This window comes from Enoplosus armatus, chromosome 1 (genome assembly GCF_043641665.1).
Source record: "Enoplosus armatus isolate fEnoArm2 chromosome 1, fEnoArm2.hap1, whole genome shotgun sequence".
NCBI lineage: Eukaryota > Metazoa > Chordata > Actinopteri > Centrarchiformes > Enoplosidae > Enoplosus > Enoplosus armatus.
This window is the reverse complement of record NC_092180.1, coordinates 23951661-23967607: the sequence shown is the minus strand read 5'-3', so window position 1 is coordinate 23967607 and position 15947 is coordinate 23951661. Positions and strand designations below refer to the sequence as shown.

The following is a 15947-nucleotide window of genomic DNA, read 5'->3' as shown; positions in this document are numbered from 1 at the left end:
GATGACAGTGGGGGTGAGTGTGTTTTCAATCCTGACTTAGAACACAGCAGAAATCAATGAAGAGTCGGGCACGGTTACTGTGACTTGTCTAGGTTTTGCAGGAGTCAAGTAAAGTCCATTTTATTTATATAACCCGGTATCACAAATCAATTTGCCTCAAGAGGCTTCACAATCTGTACAGCATATGACAGCTTCTATTCTTAGACCGTCAATTTGGAAGAAAAACTCCCCCCCAAAAAATTGACGAAACCTCAAGAAGAGCAACAAAAAAAGAATCCCTCTTCCAGTTGTTATGTCGGGGTCCCCGATTCTGGAAGTAAAAGCCCCATTCATTATTCTCATAGACAATGTCATGTGACTCACAGATCGAGCACTTCTACAGCGTGGATCAGCATGAAACTCTCCCAGTTAAATCGTCAGTGCAAATAATCAATAAAGAATATCTGGTTCTTTGATGAAAAGTCGAAGGTAGAAGCTTGTGTGCATAAAAACAAAGACCAGTATCGGTTTACTCACAACATGGAGGTATTGATTATTAGATGGTAAATTCATACCATTTTCACTGGGATTTTAATGGACAATATAATTAGCTGAAGTCCATGGCTAAAGATTTTGATGTCTAATAGGGTCAAATTAATTTGTGGAGGGCCAGATTTCTGATTATTATTGTTATTATTATTAACCTACATTTTGGTAGATTAGAGTACTACTTTAAGATACAGTAAATGTAATTTCCAAATCTTTTTCACAGTCTACATCTTTCTATTTGAATACTTTGTTCAACGTCCATAACATTTGTCAGCTCTGCGGCTCTCTTCACAGTGTGTTTGTCTTCTCTTCCCCTTTGAATAGTTGACTCAGTACTCAGCACATCACTCCTCTCATGTCATCATCAGCTCTGTTGAATCCTCTTCTTTATCAAGCCGTGCCTGTGCAAGTTCCAGGGCCGCATACAGCAGCTCTGCCTGCAGATTTCACTGTGTGAACTCCTCTCACAAATTCCAGGCTTCCAACTCGAAAAAAAACTTTTCAAAATCTCCACTTACGGCACGGATTTTTTTGAATCTCATCAGCTTCCCATTGTCATCGGCAAGGGAGCGGTTCACAAAGAGTACTGCACCTACGGGTCAAGAGCTCTGAAGCATCTAAATAAGATATGTGCCAATTAAAGCCTCCTGCACCTCGTCTCGGCCAAGATAATTCACTTAACCCCGGGCCCGCAGCTGACAGGTAGCATTTGTTTACACATCCCTCCTCATGCAAGCTGCCAGGCCCCGTCCTCTACACGGCATAAAAACAAGCAGCCTCCCACCACAGCCCCGCACACAGCTCTCTGACTCTCTGTTTCCATGGAAATCGGCCCTAGGAAGTCTTTGCATCTCCTAACCTTGAAAGTACCCCAAGTAGGATTGACTCTGAGAATATATTGTTGTCAAAATGAGTTGTCATAACGCTAATCAGTGCCACATTTGATGCCCCCTTTCAGCAGCTTCCTATCTGGGTAGTTCATTATTTCCCCTCCTGCTGTGTTCAAATGCCCAGCATTACCAGCATGAGAAAAGAATTTGAAGATTGCACAGAAAAAGAAACCCACTACTGGAGCAAATTAAAACATGAGGCGGATTATTATAGCTACCTACTTTATCGCCCCACAGAGGCAGTTTCTCTTTATCATTAAAAGCAGTTTCGCAATTCTCCCGCTCTATATGGAGGGTTTTATTCCTAAAGCACTATACAGTATGTCCATTTAGAGGGGGGAATTGACCCATTGCCTCAATTTCATCATTTGATTACTCCGAGATAAAGAGGATCTTCTCTTCATCATCATCTTTAAAACAATATAAAAGATAGCCCCAGTACTTCTTTGAGGTGTCACACTTTTCAAATTATAATTTCTATGCATTTCAATCTACACAAAAACATATATTTATAGCACTTTATAGTGTAGCATCCTTAACCCACTCACCATTCAGGAGTCGTGTTAGGATGGAAGTGATGCTGCATGAGCTGAGCAGCTGCACCGCCTCGGAGCAGGAAAGCAAAATGATCTGAAAATAGTGCAAAGGTGTTAATGCAGCACCACAGCCTCACATCATAAATAGTCTTCCACCGAGCTCAGTTTTTATCTCGCTGAATGTTGATGTGCTCTTTGTATGCTTAGCCTAAGCTCTGCCACAGACAATTATGAGCCAAACCATGTGTTATTTATGGTGCATGGAAGGCCCACTGATTTAATGTGGCGGGGGGATTGGAGGAAGTGTCCTCCTTTTCATTTGAATTGCAACTAATGAGAGAGCACATCCCTGACGTGTTACAAGGCTGCCCAACACTTGACCTTCATGTGGGGTCAGAGGTGGAAGGGGAGCCCATACATGGCACTGTGAACATCATGTAATTTATGGATTTCACTAATAACTGTATCCTCGTGTGCACCCTCTGAGGTGCAGGAAAAAAAGGAATTTGCGCTGAAGAGGTCAGGGGAATGTCATGATGGGGTTTAGGAGGGCAGCAGGAGAGGCAGGTTAATAAACACCGCTGGTTAGCAAGCCACAGGTCACAAAATGACATTGTCCTTTATCATAAAAATTACCACACATATTATTATTTTCATTCAAAGTGAATACAGCGCTGATCTGCACTAAACAAAATGTAATCACACACTAACTGTCAGCAACTCACACACCCTTCACTCATGTCAGGCTCTCTATAAAGCCATTGTGCCATATGAACATATTAAGTGTGGCTTTATTAACTAGAATGTAGCTTTAAAGGAGCACAGCCATCTGTGACCTTTTTCAACCTGTATTGATGAGCAGAAGGAACGGCAGCAACATTGACAGAAGTCAAAAGGGAAAACAGCCCTACTATAAATCTACAGCCTGTAATTATCCTGTGCTTGAAACAAACAACAAACAATGCAGACTAATACGGTGTAATTAGGACACAGAGCCAGAAACACAAATGTCAAATGAATACAGAAGCTATCCCCATGCAAAACACAGCAATAATGAAACGGCTTTGTCATTTGGCCTGAGAAGAAGACATTTCATCTCTGACGCTTTGTATCATTTGGAGGTGGCATGTCTTCTGATGCCAGCTGCTTGCTCATGGCACTGTGCAGTGTCAGTGAATAGTCCAGCAGGTAAGAGGAGAAGAGTGGGGACTCCAGGCACAGAGTAAAAAGTTTTAAAAGCTAGGTATCTCAGCACCTGGAGAAGTAATGTTAAGGTTATGACCCTGCAGATATATTGTGGTCGTTTTGTGCTGTGTAAGAAAAACACATCGCTAACTCAAAATAACATCTCTGCTACAGTAGTGCATGTGTTTTGAACCACAAAGAGAAGGTAAACATGTAGTTGACAGACATTTGACAGTAAGCCAACCCTATCGGCAGACAAGAACATTGGCACTGCTTCCAGCATTGGCTCTGGATGTTGGAAGTATTCAGATCCTTTACTCAAGTAAAAGTAGTAGTACCACAATGTAAAAAACACTCCATTACAAGTAAAAGATCTGCATTTAAACTGTTACGCAAGTAAAAGTACAGAAGAAGTATTAGCAAAATGTACTTAATGTGTCTGTATCAATATTTTTATATTAGCAACTGACCACTTGTATGTGAAAGGGGTCACTCATCCTAACAAACCCAAAGGGAATTATCAACCAACCACTCTGCAGTTCCCCTCAGATCTGCAAAGATTTAAAGCATATTTTAGCAAAGTAACTGTTTTGGTTCATTCTCATGACTCTCACGCAACTATTTTCAGAAAAAAAGCTCTAAAAACACGCTGTCCGCTACTTACCCTGCACCAGACAGCAGACAGACAAAATTAGCGACTAACTGGTGAACGTGGTGGAGCATTTAGCAGCTAAAGAGCCCGATATTTCCCTCAGGAGTTGGTAGAATCCAAAAGAATAATACGTCAGTGTTGTGTTCACAGCTTGTTTCCACTGCCCCCAAGTGGCAAAAAAAAGTCAGTGATTGCAGGTTTAAAGCATAAAATGTCATTCAAGTGAAAGCACTCATTCTGCAGCAGAAAAACCCCTGTGAGTGTTATATGATATTTTTTATTATTATGATGATGATACATTAACATAATTACTGTAAGCAGCATTTCAATGTCATGTTTCATCAAATTGGAGCTAATTTTAGCAACTTTATAAACTGTTGGGTCGTTTAACCAGTGGCACTGCATTGTATTTTATAAGCGGATCATATGTTTTGTATGTGAAATATTAATCTGCAGTGTTAAGTATGACTATCGGTCATGTAGAAGGGTAAAAAGTATACTACTTGGAAATGTAGTGGAGTAGAAGTATAAAGTAGCATTGAATAGAAAATAGTACTTAAGTGCAAGTACCTCAAAATTGCACTCAAGTGGAGCATTAAGACGCTGACCATGAACCCCAACAACCTTTGTTGCATCACTCTCTACCTCATTTCCAGTCAACTCTTTACTGTCTGTAACAAAGGCATAAAAATGTACAGTACTTAAAGTAAGTAAATACTTCTCACCACTGAGCATTGGACATTAATCGTGACATGCAGAATTGTCCAATGTGGATTTAATTCCTAGGATACTGGGCTGAAGTCAGTCATTTTCAGCCGTTCAGACTTGTAAAACTTCAATTATCAAATTAAAGTACAATGTCTGTTGGCATTAATCTCTTCTCATACTAAATCCTACTGATTGATTGAGTCTGTTATGGCGTCATGGTTCCTTCTACAGAAACAGTGTGAAGAATCTATTTCTTGGTGTCCGGGTTGTTTGTTTCATTTACAGTAAATTGACATCGGTTGGATTAAAGATGTGTTATTGATTCATTCTTGGCCAATCCTGTGCTTTGTGTGGTGAACACCTGAGTCTTCAAGCTTCCAAGCCTTCCCTCACAACACAAGCCAGTCTTCAGATGATGATCCACACAAATTTTAGATGGTCCGCGTTTGGTCTTTAGAGAGCCTCTGCACGTCTCAAGCACGTCTTCAATCCCGAATCACTGATTGCTCACCCGTCACCTCCTCCTCCCCAGCAGCTGCTCTCTCTGGCACAGTCCTGGATTTCAGCACCAACTGAAACATTGTTTTATCTCTCACCACAACAAGTTAAAACATCAATGGACCAGAGCTTAAAGCCTAATACCTCAGTTCTCAAGCGTTTTTCCTCTGATAAACCGCACCAGCATGCCAGAGCCCTGTATTCCCACACAGAGTCAAGTGAAGGAGGAGCATGTGTGCAGAGTGCAGGTGTGGGTGGTTTGTTGGGTAGAGAGGGGAGTGCAGCTGGTTGGGGTCACAGTGGCTCAGTGTGCTGAATGACTAATGAAAGGTTTATGGTGGCGCAGCATGACTGCCTGGCCTGAAAAGTGGGCTGGAGGAGGACGGGCCTTGTCTGGCTTCTAGCACCCTCCTGGCCTGTCTCTGGTTAAAAACAGGCATTTAACAAGTTCTCCCAGAACAGAGGGGCCACAATCCTTCACTTAACAAGCTCATTATTTCACATTGTTTTTGTCCTTTGCTCCTCCTCGGCGGCGGTGGCAGGGAGAAGGATGTTTGATGTGTGTCTGTGTTAGAGAGTTGTACAAGGGTCTTTGAGAGGGAAGGATGATAATGGATCCGCTAATGATGTGGCCCTTGCTTATATGGATCCTTGCAGTAATGCTGGGCCGTCTGCATGAATATTCAGAGGCTTTTTCTCTGAGAGAGAGGTGGTTGCTCAAGGTTACTTTAGAGGGCAACTGAGGACAAGTCTCAAGAGTGAATTCTGCTTTTAAATCAGCTTCCATCATCAGCAGAAATACCTGTGAATCAAAGCAAAACGTATCTCTTTTTATCTATGCTGTGAACATTTTATATTTGTATAGGTTTATCGTAACCTTTTACAGCTTCTAAAAGACGATGCCGAAGCAGAACTACCGGAGTTTGACATTTAATGTGTGGGCATAAAAAAAACGACTCCAGCATTATTGGTTGACTGTTTTCTTCCTATTACAGAATCACCCATTGGTGCATTTATCCTGAATCTCCCCATTAGTGCTGAAGAGAATCCTTTTTGTGAATTCCACAGTATACAGTAACAACAAACTATGTATACAGTATAAAATTTGAATGCGTCTAAACTGTTTGGAAAAAAACTTGGGCCTCTACTGTGGCTACTATATCTTTATGAGGGATTACTAGGATGAATTTTCTGCTTCTCACAGATGAAACCTCAGTCTTAACAATTTATCACTGTTTCACTGCACAGCAGTAAAAATCAATAGCATAGTTATACTGAGTGGAATTGACTGAGTGTGAAATTGCAATCAAACAGCAACTATTACCCTCAACCAAATAGATACTACAGAGACAAATGATGTTTACAAATCCCCCAGAAATTCAGTTTACATTGTTATATTACTTGTTTCAGTTACACTCTATCATGGAAAAATGTCCCTCTTGTGAAATGTAATTTTGCCTCCCTACTTGAGAGTAGAGTCAGAATTCACACTCTATTTAGATAAAGCCTAGATTTATCTAATCAAATCAACCCATGTCAGACTCATTTTCAAAACAACTTCAACAAGACACATTTGTCACAGAGTGCTGATCAGGACAACTGGGTGTCCTGCATGCATGGGCCTGAATCAAATTTTACCTTGTTGCGTTTCTCTAAGCCTCTCCCTTTGCAGAACAAATGATATGAATAGAGGTCAAATATTCAAGAAACCAAATACATGTATTGGATCAAACATTTTCATCCTGAATTCTGTCAGAGGTTCGGCAAACAATAAAGGGTTTCAAATTTTACTCAGCTTGAAGGTGCGACATAGAATCGCAAAGTGCGACAGTATTGACTTCAACAGCAGTGACAAACTTGTAACAATGGCCAGACAAAACACCTCTTAGAGGGAACCAATTAAACCTTTGGAGATTTCAATTACCACCTTGATGGGGCTTTCAAGATCGATAACTAAGCGTGTACCTTGACAAGATGGTCAGGGCTACAAGGGGCTCGTGGCGCTCCATCAATGGACACTGAAAGGCCATTGCTATTGTTGCGCTTGGGTGTGTTTCCCTGGCGATGGCGTCTGTGTGCATTGCAATAAATATTCATGTGCTTCTACATGTGCCAATGGAAACTGATATCAAAGACGCACATCCTACATGAGCTTTCATTAGGGTTAGGAGATCAAATAGCACAGCAGCACCCAAACAAGATTAGAAAATGTCACCCGCCACCTCCTTAGCCCACTCCTCTTCTTTTTTCCTCCCCCGCCTCTTCCTCCCGTGTCTCGCTCAGAAGAATGAAGACAAGTAAAGATTCAACGCGCAGAGCCAGACAGCAACACAGAGCACTCCAGTGCATACTAATCGAAAAACAACATTGCATCTGGGCAACGCGTTTTATTCCCTCCCCACCAAGGCATGTGTTAGGTGTGAGATAGGGATCTGCAGATCTCATCACTTAGGGAAGGTTGTGGCCTGCATCTATATCCCCTAACACCCCCACCCCAATGCCTCCTCGTGCAGGTTCCTATCACTTCCACCCTCAAATTGGAAGTGACAGACCACTCAGGCAGAGGTGTCTTCGCTGCCCCCATCAGCAGCCATGCAGCCCCACTCAGAGCTGTCAGCCTGATTATATATCAGTAGGATGGGGGGACCTAAGGAAAGGAGATGTCCAGCTGGAGACAGACCACTAAACACATCGTCTGTCCTGCTGCCGCACATCTGCCAATACACATACCACCTGTCCCCGAGGCTGCCACAAAACCAATCTGTATGTCTCTATCACTCTTCTGCTGTCCTCTAGAAATTCAAACTGCACCTCTGGTCTACAAACTCCATCTTTTTCAAACTTTCACTGGTTGTCTTTGCTGGCTCTCTCAGTTGTGTTTCATTTGTTTCTTTTTTTCTTTCTCATCCCAAGTTAAAACAAATAACATGTCGTTTTCCCTCTCTATCCCTCTTTCACTTTTTTCTTCCCCCGCCTCATCCTCAGTGCTTACTTCTGGGAGCACGACTCATTTACCAACTTTTCATGCTTGTGGCAGCTCATTACACAGACAGAGCTACCTGTCTTCCCTCTGTGGACTAGTTGAGCAGTGGTGGTTTTCCTGGGGATCAAACGTAGACGTGCTAAGTGATAGGAAGCGTTAAATTATTGGAGCCTCTGATGCATCGGCTCCGAACTCTCTTCCACAAGGGCGAAAATACATGTTGTTTACTTAAGTGCTGATTTTCTTGTCTCTTCTCTTTTCTCTCTCCCCAGGCATGAAGCTTGGAAGCACTCCACGGCAGTCCAGAGAGGTACGTGTTTACTCCATTTCTCCCAAAACACAGATACACAGGTTGCTCCCAACTGTTATCTATTGCAAAAAAAAGTGATTGTCAGCCTTGTACCTCTCAGCGTGTCTGATAGCATCTGTGTAGAGAGGCTGACCTCACACTGTGCATTCAGCCAGTCAGACTTTACTGAGTAAACGATCCCAGTCGAACCAGGCCTAGGTTCCTCAGGGTGTGATCACACTTAGAGGGTTTTTTTGTCATCTGTTTAAATAAACAATTACAGGGGGTAAAATGTGTCCTAAATTACCACAAATTGCATGGAGGATTTGAACCAGGGATTTATCATGCTATTAGCTACAAGGTTCAGATAAATGAAGAAAGAGCAACAACATTTGACTTCAACACGATCCATAAATTGGATTTCTATGTCAGACATGCAGCACTCGTGTTACTGTATCTTCTCTCAGCTGACCCCTGCTTGCTCCCACCTCTGCTGTAATTGTCAGCACCAATGAGAGACTTACATCAGTGCAAACCCCGCAGAACGTGATGTCTGGAGTATAGACTGCTGCCCCGTGCCGCCTTGCACATTAAACAGACAGAGGAGGAAACTCTCCTTCCTTTTTTTCCCCTCCAGATGTCCCTGCAGATGAAAGAATACGGCCATTTAAGTCAGGAGGGGGATGAGCCGAGATTCATGACGGTCTCATCACCTTGTCTGTTGTAAAATTAAAATTATACATCCAGTCCATTGGCTTTATGATGCCATTACAGCATTTAATTGAAATAAAATGTCAGAATGCATGATGGCCTTGGGCATCAACTGATGGTAATCAGGCAGTAGATGATTCTAATTTAGATTCCCCATTAAGTGTTTATAAGACATTTATATGATATTACAGCTCGGTTTATTGATAGGTCATGAATGGCATTGGGCAGTGTGTGACATTTGCGTGAAACATAGTTAGACCTTTGTTTAAGGTGTAATGAAACAGCACCATCAAGTGGCCTATTTTAGTACTGAAGGCAACGTGGGGTAAATGTGGTTGTTTCTGATAATGAAGCTCAGATTTACCACCTTATTAAGAAAAAAGTATGAATTAAATGTTCTTGGAAATCATTATGACATTATCATCTAAAATGTTGCTGTTTGTTTGGTCTAAACACATGTCTGTGTTGTCACTGTTTTATAGACTCTTTCAACGCAGGACAGAGAGAGAGGCAAATCTGACAACTATCAGGACCACCGAGCAGCAGAAGGCATCTTGTCCAGCCCGATCCCTCCAATGCAGTTCCCACACTTTGAGGAGAGTAGACAGATGGCCACCCCTGGATCTCGGGAGCAGGACATAGATTCCCTTCATGTCTCCAAAAGACACCGCAAACTGCTGAAAACAAGCCCCCCGATCCATCACACCAACAATAATGGTTCCTCGTCCTTTTCCTCTTCTTCCTCCTCATCCTCAGTTTCCTCCTCTGCCTTAGGCTCTTTTTCCCCCGAGAGTTGGAAAAGGCTCTCCAATATCCTGGAAGCACGCCGGCAACTGATGAAGGAGATGTGTGCTAAGTACAAAAGCAGCATCTCCAGGACCATCACACGTCATCACGTGAAAAACCTCTTCGTGGAGGACAAGTACAAGTTGCTGTACTGCCAGGTGCCCAAGGCAGGCTGCTCCAACTGGAAGAGGACCCTGATGGTGCTGGCAGGCCAGGCCCCCAATGCTCAGAGCATTAAGCACGACACAGTCCACTACGGCCACCACCTCAAGGAACTTGACAGCTTCGACCGACAGGGAATCATGCACCGTCTGGAGACCTACACCAAAGTCATGTTTGTCCGTGAGCCCATGGAGAGAATGGTGTCGGCTTACAGGGACAAGTTTGAAAATCCCAACAACTACTACCACTCCCTGTTTGGGAAACCCATCATCTCCAAGTACAGGGTGAACGCGTCCTGGGCAGCCCTGAAGACAGGTAGCGGGGTCACGTTCAAGGAGTTTGTCCAGTACCTGCTGGATGTCCACCGGCCCGTGGGAATGGACATCCACTGGGAGCAGGCGAACCAGCTCTGCAACCCTTGTCTTATAGACTATGATTTCATCGGCAAGTTTGAGAATATGGAGGAAGAGTCAAACTTTCTTCTGCGATTGACTGGGGCGCCACCCAACCTCACGCTGCCCAGTTTTAAAGACAGGAACCCAACCGAGAAGAGGACCTCTATTCAGATCACACAAAAATACTTTTCACAGGTCAGCATGTTGGAAAGACAGCGAGTCTATGACTTCTACTACATGGACTATCTGATGTTTAACTACTCCAAGCCTTTTAAAGATTTATATTGACTGACTTCTACCAAGACGCTTGAATCACAGTCACATTCCACTACGTCTACATCTCCGCCATGACAGATATCTTAACATAAAGATGCTCACCCACATGCTCACATGGATCTTTGTATCTAAGCAGAGAGATAAGAGAGGCCCAACCTCCTCTGAATTTCACAAGCATTACATACAAACATGACATGCATTTCTACCACATTATCTTCATTTCTAGATAACTTTGAGATGAAAAGGTTCATGTGATGTCGTATTAAATACTCAAAATTGTTCTGAAATGCAAATTATTTATTCACTTCTGGCACATGGTGAGGTAAAATATTAAAATTATAAATGTTATGCTTCTAAAAAAAGTTTATTATTGTTCAACAGGCTTTAAATGATGCCTTACTGTGAGTCAAATAGCATTTGCAAATGTGTTTCATGGTTTCATTTAACATGGGATTTTATATAGGTTCCAATCACATTCCGATATTCAGAAGTATGCCAGTACAGCATGTTATGTCGAGCCCCCACCACCTACCTTCAGAATAACCATACCAAAACATTCATGAATATAGTTTCTTTAGTCGTTGGGTGACCTCAGATGACTATCGAGTAATGATCACCGCCATGTACTGCAATTTGTTCAAATTAACTCTGCATATTTTAAATATTTGCATTTACTATTTAACTTGCAGCAGGTTAGGCATCAGTATACCTCTATGTATCAGTGCATACTAATACTGATATTTCATGTAAATGGTTTTTTTAAACTTAAACCGTAACAAAATGAAACATTATAAATAGTATAAATCTAAAATGTGTCAAGTGCTGCCCGCTCGGAAGCTGTGTGCACTTATTGTAGCATTTTTGTACTTCCAACTTTGTCGGTTAGGTTTGTGCTTTAGTCGAACACATACATGTGCTGTAAGTCCCCATCACTAGAGATATTTACATGAGAGGCTGTTGTTAAATCTAGGCACTTGCAGGGTGCAAAGTGTTGCTGCCAACATCTCTTAATGCCCGTTAGTGTTCCAGACTTACTAATCATTCAGTTTCTACAGTCTGTTGACAGCATTGGCAACCAAATGGCTAAAAATAAACACCAAAACAGATGTTTAGACTTGTTTTCGTGGCAGTCTAAAATTGTATGATGGGATGAGAAAAAGAAAAGTGTGTGCCCAAACATCTATCTCCATCTATCACACTACACACCCTGAACAGCGATCACTCACAAATCTCACACTGTCAGTAACTCCGTACCCTTTGTATGTATCACATCTATTCTACTTCTACTTCTTTTTTCTGACACTACTGTGTAAAATTGTACAATGGGCATTCAGATTACTATATATTTTTCTATGTATTTCTAAAATATATATATTCAGTGCTTCTTTGTGAAGGTATGTTTATTTCTTTTTCGATGTCATTGATTGTTCTTTCAGTAATACCAGTGTAGAGTGTTGTGTAAGAGTTTATTTCCAAAACAAAATATCCAACAGCTGAAAACACAAGTCTGACTCTGAAGAGACTAAAGGACTGCAGAAATCAGTGGCACCATTTAAAGTGAATAAGATAACTTTGTTTGATCGATAACATGATGCCACTCGGTGCTTTGAAGGTACAAAAAGATTTTTTTAATGAATATGGATATATTACATTTTGGAAATTAGCTCTTAAATTACTTATCCCTAATCTGTTTGGTCTCTCAATAGGATAACAGACCCTGTACAGATGAGCTGCATTCCACCTAGTTACCCATCCTGGCTAATGACATTTTTACACATAGCAACTCCACTGTGTGTGTGTGTGTGTGTGTGTGTGTATGTGTGTGTGTGTGTGTGTGTGTGTGTGTGTGTGTGTGTGTGTGTATGTGTGTGTGTGTGTGTGTGTGTGTGTATGTGTGTGTGTGTGTGTGTGTGTGGTACTGAAAGAGCTGTTCAAATGTTGTACAATCTTTTGGAAACGTATATACACACACTGCTAAAAGACACACATTGAAGTTATACAGTATCCTGTGTGTAACATTACTAGATTGCTATATTCCCTACACACCACCCAGCTGGCACTAAAGTCATAAAACTTTTTTCTGAAGTACCACTTGATGCAGTTCAGACCACATGACAATGTGCACTAGTGGAAACTGCACAGAGACTGGCAATTCCTGAGCACTCTACATTTTTAAATGACGGGATCTATTACAACCCTTTATACGACTAAACAAGATACTACAAGATTTAATATGAGGTCAAAAGAAACAGAACCATTCATCAGATAATCATGTACTGTAATACACTGTATCTTCAAGATTATATTGACTGAATGGAGACCTCAGCCAAGGTTTCTCCAAATGAAAGTTGAGTTTAAATGTTCTTGGTTCACAGTTTAAGCTTACTGTACAGTGAGTGCAATGAAGAAGTGACCAAATATGATGACTATGACACCAAAATAATAGATTCAAATGAATACTTGTGCGGGTTAAATCCATAAAGAAATACCTTGAAAATACAAAGTACAAAGTAAAATAAACTAGAAAATAAATCAAGATAACAAGTCTGGTTACATCCGAAGTGGGTCGCAGTATATTTTTACTAGGGCACGAACTGGAGCTATTGTAATGCTGGGAACAACCTATGACTAGTCTCCTGTAAAGTAGCAGTCACTCTTCAGCTGTACGCTTTGCAACTCACTGGAAATGTGTTTTATGTAACCAAATACTTTATAAAGAGACGTATTTGCGTACAAGTAAAGGGAAATTCACATTATTTAAATCTATACACACTATAATCAACTTTTGACAACCTTTACCAATTTTGGTGGTATTACCCTTTCACGGTGATGGTAATTGTATGAACCTTTGTCAGTATAGTGTGTTGGCTTTTGCAATTCCAAAATTTAATCTTTGTTTAGGTTGTGGTCAGATTCAATGTAGGTATAGCCAATCTCTGGCCAAAACAAGCTATTGCATTATGACGAGTATTACTCTTGCAATTACTCTGTCAGTCCCTGCCCCCCCCCGCTAATAACGTTTTCTTGGTACGTGGGTGTATGGACAGATTTATCAAAAGCGTAATTACAGTAACAAGTGAATGTATAACTGTTTATCGTTGGTGCAAAAGTGTATAAAATATGATCTTAAGCCCTTTGCCTTATTTTACACTTCCAATCAAATGGTGTATTTCAGGAAGACATTCTTCAGGTGGTTATTATTTCTGGCTGATGAGTGTCTACTAATAAATTCTCTTTAGCATTTTCAACGGAAGTTTTCTTGCAGTTGTGTTGTTCATTTGTTTGTCTCAAGTCCAATGTGCTTTATGAACTTTGAAGAGTAGCTAATGAGCTCCAGGATGAGAATCAGTAGTGCGAGACTTTGCTTTGACTCATTGTTTGTCACCATATTTGTATTAGTGCCTTTTTTCATTCATTATGTTTTTGAATGCATTAAAAAGCAAGAATAAGTGTCTGCAGCCACGCTAGCAGCTTTGTGAGGCTGTAGGTAGGCACAGCAGTGCTTTAAAGTGTTTTTATATGATAGGTCTTGCTCTATATTTCACCTATACACCAGTATCTGGCCCAACAATGACAAAGAAGTTTTGTAGGTATTCTTAATAGTATTTCAGAGTTTGTAATTTCCTGGAAACGGTAAACAACTGTGGATGACTCATCCTGCACTTAGGGGCGTATACTAATTTTGCGTCCAACTGATTACTGTACAAAAACAGCTTCATAACTTTATTCACTGATTTGGATGAAACTGGATCATATTTTATGGAGGAAATATTTTCTGGTTTTCACTCTGATGTCCTCGAGCTGCCCTGCCTCGACTCTCTGTGATTTATGGAGTTTCATGATGGGCAGATAGCTTTACTTGTTGCTAAAGTAGTAATAAAGTGGGCAACAGAACTTGGCTCAGCAGCCTCCCAGTGAAAATGGCCGGACCGGGACAGTTTGACAACAGGGAATACAGTACCGAGGTGATTTACATTTATTTAGGTGATTATGTTTACACTGGAAAAATGTGAAGTATGTGGAATCAAAGCACTCTGCTGGCAGTTTCATGCCAAAGGTAAATGTCAGCATGCTAACATGCTAACAATGTCAATGTTGTGCTGATGTCAGATATAATGTTTACCATGTTCACCATTAGTTTAGTGTGTTAGCATGCTACTTAGCACTATTCAGAGAGCAGCTGATAATGAGAGGAATGTAATTTGTTTTTAAACAAAAATGGACAGGTTGAAATTTTGATATTTTAGAGTTGTTTTGCAGATATTTTTCCATGTTTTATAAGCATAAATATACATTTTCAGATCATTTAGATATGACAAAAGGTGCTTTTTGGCTGTTTTTGAATATGATAACTTTTTGTTGCTTCAAACTTCCTCTGTGATCACTCATTTTAAATGTCAGTATAGTTATTTATTTATATTGTTGTCTGATGTCATGATGATGAAATAATGATTTTATCTGCAGCTCAGCAGATTGGTAATGCATGCTGGTTTATGAGCTGCAATCACATTTCATACTTGTTCAGTCTGGCAACAGAAAGAGAAAAATGTGTAAATCAGAACAACTATATTGTGACTTTGACAAGAATGGCAGCAGGTCATGTCTGGATCCCGTGTACATTAAGCATAAGAGAAAAATTTGAAGTGGTGCTAGAAGAAAAGTCAGGGGATCACCACAGTCAGTAGGAGTCATCATCTGGGGACGACGGATGTCTGTACAAAATGGCAATCCTTCCAGTAGTTGGTAAGTTATTTGAGTCAGGACCAAGTGGTGGACCAACCAACTTGGATAACATCCATATTGCCATGCTATTTGCGTAGCTAAAAACAATAAGACTGGTACTGATCAGCTAATGCACACCGTGTGAGCGTATTACTACAACCCACTTCCTACACCTGTCCTGATTCTTTTTCAGCATTTATTTAACCAGCATTTGGTTTCACTAAGAACATGTTGTTATTCATCACTGACCTGACATACAGCTGTCCAGGACAACCACATCCTGCTTCTGTTGGCCACTGAGTAGCTTTACAGGATTTAATGGAAGTTATAAAGCTACACAGAGCAGGTTCACTTGCTGACAGAAAATAGTAAGAAAAGAATATAAAATAGCAGCCTACAATGGAGACAAATATAGAATTGTCAAAATACACAGCAACAAAAAGAAAGTAAAAGCAATCAAAAAGGCTCCAAAAACAGCAGTAACCACAATAACAAGTATTTGAGAATCATCAATTTTTGTTTTAGTGACTTTTTGAAAGAACTACTTTTGTTCAGTCTGATGTTGGTAGGGAGCATATTCCAAGCAGAAGAAGTTCTACAAAGAACAGCTCTCATCATACAATTTG

The 15947-nt window shown here is 40.8% G+C and overlaps 1 protein-coding gene across 1 annotated transcript in view; it reads left to right on the top strand.

The window, feature by feature from the left end:
* LOC139288324 (carbohydrate sulfotransferase 8-like) overlaps positions 1-10611 on the top strand; it is a 113248-nt gene extending 102637 nt beyond the window's left edge. The window contains exons 2-3 of the mRNA XM_070909629.1: positions 8253-8290; positions 9463-10611. Coding sequence (XP_070765730.1) covers positions 8253-8290; positions 9463-10611 — 1187 coding nt within the window. The remainder of the gene's footprint in view (positions 1-8252; positions 8291-9462) is intronic.
* The last annotated feature ends 5336 nt before the right edge of the window (positions 10612-15947 follow it).